We start from the raw sequence: 5,813 nt of genomic DNA, 5'->3' as shown, positions 1-5,813 counted from the left end.
TTAGTTGATTTCGTCGTTCATTTTTAATAGTTGATCAGACTGAATAAACTACAATTGTTTAATATCACGGACTTTGTTAAAACACGCAATTGCATCACTAAACCGAAACGACCCCTCAAACGTGATGAAAACAAGAAATTTGACTCTTGTAGGCAATTATTAATTAGCACATATTAGAGTCAAAGTTTCAATATTAGACATTTCGACACCATTCTTGGTAGCTTGGGTTCCGAGGACAATTAGTTTGATGTGGTCCAGGCTGACCAGGTCAGATAGAATCTTCAACTATACCAATTTTCTTAGCAATTTCAGGTATTATAAGGATTCAGACTTTCAAAATCAAAACTCCGTAAAACAGAATGAAAAGGACTAATTTGTTCACCAAAGTAAATTCCCAACTAAGCACTTGCCCTCTTATTCCTGTTAATAAAGTTCTAAAACCTTGCTTTCTTTCATCTTTGCTCATCACCTTCCTTCTCATCCTCTCCAATGGAGTTGAAGCTGCGGCCAGCACGACCAAGGTTACTAATATTGGTGCTATCATCGATGGTAATTCCCGTACAGGGAAAGAAGAGAAAACGGCAATGCAAATTGCAGTCCAAAACTTCAACAACATCTCAAGAAACCACAAGCTCTCTCTTCACTTCAAGCATCCTAAAGGAGACCCTCTTCAAGCAGCTTATGCAGGTAATAATCTAGCCATCTCTAAATGATTTTGAGTTTCTAGCTTAACAGTAACAAGATTTGAAGCAGTATAGTGTGTGGTCAATTTTTCTTGCAGCTGAAGAGCTGATCAAAGAGAAGAAAGTGGAAGTGATTATTGGCATGGACACATGGGAGGAAGCAGCCCTGGTTGCTAATATTGGAAACCAGTCTCAAGTTCCAATTCTTTCATTTGCAGCACCAGCCAGAACCCCGATATTAACTTCACTTCGTTGGCCTTTTCTAATTAGAATTGCCAGTGATGGGTCAGAACAGATGAGATGCATTGCAGCTCTTGTCCATTCTTATAATTGGAGAAGGGTAGTAGTGATTTATGAAGATGATGTGTTAGGAAGTGAATATGGCAATTTAGCTCTTTTAACCGGGGCTCTACAAGAGGTTGGTTCGAAGATTGAATACCGCCTGGTTCTTCCACCGTTGTCATTTTTAACAGATCCAAAAGATGTTGTTCAAGATGAGCTTATGAAGCTACAACATCAAACAAAAGCTCGTGTTTTTATTGTTCTTCAGTCATCTTTTCCTATGCTCACTTGTATTCTCGGAGAAGCTAAGAAAGCGGGGCTTGTAGGCAATGACACAGTCTGGATAGTTGCAAACAGTATTACTAGTTTCTTGGATTCTATGGACATTCCTGTTTTTTCTTCTATGGAAGGCACTCTAGGAATCAAAACCTACTATTCTTCCAGCAGTTCTTACAAGAGATTCGAAGCACTGTTCCAGAAAAGTTTTCGGTCAGAGTATCTAAATGAAAATGATTTTCAGCCAGGAATTCAAGCATTAAGAGCCTATGACAGCATTGGTATAATCACACGGGCCATAGAAAAACTAGGTAGCAACATTACTAGTCCAAAAAGGTTTCTAAACAGCGTATTAGAAAGCGATTTCAGTGGTTTGAGTGGTAGAATACGTTTCAAGGATGGGATGCTGTCAGATGCTCCTACACTAAGGATTGTTAATGTTGTTGGGAAGAAATGTAAGGAACTGGATTTTTGGTTGCCAAATTGCGGTTTCTCGGATACCCTCTACGTGGAACAAGGCAAAGGAAGGTGCAGAAACAGTGATGGTGATAAAACCTCAGGAGGGTTGTCCGGTCCAGTGATTTGGCCTGGGGATCTCAACGGCCGAGACCCAAAAGGATGGGCAATGCCTACTGAAGAAAACCCATTGCGAATAATAGTCCCGCGAAGAACCTCGTTCGATAAGTTTGTGACATTTCGAATTGGCGAGAAGCGGCCTGTAGGTTTTTGCGTTGACCTCTTTGACGAAGTCGTGAAACGATTGAATTACTCTATACCACCCGTATTCTTCGAGTTTGATGGGCAGTATGGTGATATGATTCAAGGTGTCTACAACAAGGTAACGACTCTTTTAACTTTGCTAGTAGATATTTATTAAAGAATCGACTCCTTAACTATGCTAGTAGATATTTATTAAAGAATGATTTAAATTATATTTTGAAATATTATTTAAAAAATTTAAATTTTTTAGTTGAATTAATATTTTAGCTTAGCTTGGTATTAAAATTTTGATAATCAAATAATAATGAGTTCGAATTTCATTATTTTTATTTATTTAATAAAATTTAAATAAACATTAATATAAATATGTATAAATTTAAAGTATAAAAAACTAATATCTTTAAATATTGATTCCATAATCTTCGTACAAAAACCCCAATTGTCAAAATATCCAAATGTGATCTTCTCTAATTTTCGCTATGAACGCATGCATATCAATATAGCCTTATAGAATAACTAGTAATGCCACGCTATTGCTACTAGACGCTGTTTAAAGAATAATAATAATAATAATAATAAAAACATTATTGATAAGATTTAATTATGGTGATGATATAAAAAAAAGTTGTTTATATACTACATATCCACATGTATCTATCACACACATTTAAGTAATATGAGCCCATTCTAATCAGAAATTCATATGTTATTCTAAAATTTTAATTGGAATTGTTTCTGATTTATTATTATATTTTATAGATAGAATATATAAATATCCCTAATTTGCCGACTATAAATTCTTATCCGAATAGAAGAGATGACACAGGGTCAAAATTGGATGCAACTCAAAACCAAGAATAAATTCATATAGCATTGTTTCTGATAAGAAATTGAAATTTCTCCACCATACATTTCTATGAGATACTTCAGACTTTTCTCATAGTTTAGCTAGACAAACTTTGACTTGTCCATTGAGGCCTATCTGAGGAATTGTATGATTTTGCCTTTATTTTGCTCCTGTCTGGTTCTATCAGCTGTTTTTTCAACATTATTTTTGTGCTGAGTGCCATTGTTTGACTTTTGTGCCACTTGTTAATCGGAAGACTTATGATGCTGCCATCGGAGATATAACCATATTAGCTGAAAGAGCAGAATACGTAGAGTTCACTCAACCTTATGCAGAGTCAGGATTGTCCATGGTAGTTCCACTTGAGACTGAAGATACAACATGGATTTTCTTGAAGCCTTTCAACTTAAAGATGTGGATGGTGAGTAGTGCTTTATTCATCTACACAATGCTTATTATTTGGTTCCTGGAGCACCAAACGAATCCAGAATTTAGAGGCCCATGGAAGTATCAGTTCGGGACCGCGCTTTGGTTCACATTTTCATCTCTCTTCTTTGCTCAGAGTAAGTATTCAGTTTCACAAGTTACATATGGCATATATATCCAAGACTCTTTTATGGCACATTCTCTGTCAGTAACCTTAATCTGAAGCTCAGTGTTACGTTTTGCAGGGGAGAGACTTTATAGCAACTTCACTAGAGTTGTGGTGGTAGCGTGGCTTTGTGTTGTCTTTATCTTAACCTCGAGCTACACTGCCAGTTTGACTTCAATGCTCACCGTGCAACGAATGCAACCGAATTTTTCACAGTTTGAGAAACTAAAGAACGACAAGTTAAATGTTGGTTGTAATAATGAATCTTTCGTCCAGGAGTACGTCAAGGATGTTCTTGGATTTGATCACGATAAAATCAAGATCTTTAACCCTGAAAATGATTACACAACTGAATTTGAAAGGAACAGCATAGCTGCTGCTTTTCTTGAACTCCCATATGAGAGACTTTTCCTCAATCAACATTGTAAGAGGTACACCGGCACAAAAGCCACATACAGATTTGGAGGGCTCGGCTTTGTAAGTATTAATATGCACTGCAATTCTATTTTCTTTGCATTATGATGTCGGAAACCTTTTTAAAGACTTGAAACACGGTGTAGCCATTTCTTTGAACGTTTGTTCATTACTAAATATTATGATATTTGCTGCACCTGCAGGCATTCCAAAAAGGCTCTCCTTTCGCTGCTGATTTTTCTAGAGAGATTCTATGCTTATCGGAGGATGGGAACATAACACTTTTGGAACAAAAGTGGTTTGCTCCCTCACCTGAGTGTTCAACTTCGGCAACTAATAATAATGTCGAAAGCTTGAGCCTCAGCAGCTTCAAGGGAATCTACATTGTATTTGCTGCGATATCTACCATCTGTTTTCTACTATTTCTCTTTCGCTTGTTAAGGAATTCACGGCCTCATCATGAAGCAGATGGAGGCCATCTCACTCCAGGTGGTAAGAGTGGTACAAAATACTTTCACAACGGAGAAAAAACCAGAGTTCCTAGGAGGGCTTCAACTTTTGCTCAAGCACTAGATAAGGATGAATGGGGCTCTACGAAGTGGGAATATGTTAGTAACTCTGACAATTTGGAGAATAATTAGGGTTCCCCGCAAGATGAGATTGAAATGCCAAAAATTCCACGACATAAGGATCAAAGATGATAGACCATGTCGTTCAAAGAGAGGCCTTAAGCCAAATGCCAAGTACTTTGAGATGTCTACAACACGTAATTGATCGTGCATGCAAGCCACGACGTCCAAATTGAGGAGTGCTGGCAATTGAATATAATACATGGAAAACATTACGTGCAAATGGGATGACAAAACTGGCATTATCTTAGTTACTTTTATTTCATGCAATTATATTTCAGTCTATGTGTATGTGGTCTTGCTATTTAAGCAACCACAGTTGTTATTAATGGTTATCAATTTATTTTCAGAACAAATGTATATTCTCACCTGAAGAGAAAGCAAGGCATTATTTTTCTTAAACACTTCATTATCTGTGTTGGGACCTATCATTGGTATCATAGCCATGGGAACCAATAAAGAGTGTATTGAATAGTTAGAGGCAAGGCTCGGTGAAGTGCAAAATGGGCTACACCGGATGGAGATGGGCATGACAGATAAACTGCATCATTTGGAGGAAACTATTAATCGACTCTCTGATGTACTTCTTGCAGATCACGTATCTACAAATCACGATAACAACCATTACGAAGGTCACAATGGAGGACGACTTATTGTCTCTTCTAAAACAGTGAAGCTTGAATTTCCGTGTTTTTCTAGAGATGATCCAACGGAGTGGTTCAATAGGGTGAACCAGTTCTTTGAGTTCCAAAGTACTCCCGAAATGCAAAGGGTGTCATTGGCTTCCTACCACTTGGAAGGAGAGGCCAACCAGTGGTGGCAATGGATTCGCCGGACATTTCAAGAGGAAGGACGTGTTCTTTCGTGGATTAATTTTGAAGGTGAACTCTGGGCTTGATTTGGCCCTTTCGAATGTGAAGATTTTGATGAAGCTCTTTCACGGATACGTTAGGAAGGATCGCTGCATGACTATCAACGTGAATTTGAACGTTTGGGTAATCATGTACGTGGTTGGACACAAAAAGCTCTTATGGGAACATTTATGGGTGGATTAAAAAGAGACATTTCAAATGGGATCCGCATGTTCAAACCACAAACTTTAAAAGACGCCATCAACTTAGCACGGATGAAAGATGATCAATTTACCCACCAACGAAGGTTTATCAGACCTGTTTCTTCAGTGAGGGCACCTCTAGCTCTTCCGCCTGGAAACCAAGCCGCACAGTCTACCCCTACCAATCCTATCAGATGACTATCATGGGAAGAAATGCAACGAAAGAGAGCCCAAAATCTATGTTTCAATTGTAATGACCGTTTTATTACAAGTCACAAGTGTCAGGGGTCACGCCTACTTATGTTGGAAGGTTGCA

General features: G+C 37.9%; 1 protein-coding gene across 1 annotated transcript; it reads left to right on the top strand.

Annotated features, from left to right (window-relative positions):
- The first annotated feature begins 212 nt into the window (after window positions 1–212).
- LOC118051890 (glutamate receptor 2.9) lies at window positions 213–4,515 on the top strand. The gene is made up of 5 exons (XM_035062656.2): window positions 213–687; window positions 782–2,079; window positions 3,065–3,371; window positions 3,480–3,877; window positions 4,018–4,515. The coding sequence occupies exons 1-5, from the start codon at window positions 360–362 to the stop codon at window positions 4,453–4,455; spliced, it is 2,769 nt and encodes a 922-aa protein (XP_034918547.1). The 5' UTR covers window positions 213–359; the 3' UTR covers window positions 4,456–4,515.
- The last annotated feature ends 1,298 nt before the right edge of the window (window positions 4,516–5,813 follow it).

The sequence above is a fragment of the Populus alba genome, chromosome 11 (assembly GCF_005239225.2).
Source record: "Populus alba chromosome 11, ASM523922v2, whole genome shotgun sequence".
Taxonomy (NCBI): domain Eukaryota; kingdom Viridiplantae; phylum Streptophyta; class Magnoliopsida; order Malpighiales; family Salicaceae; genus Populus; species Populus alba.
This window is presented reverse-complemented; position numbering and strand designations above follow the sequence as displayed.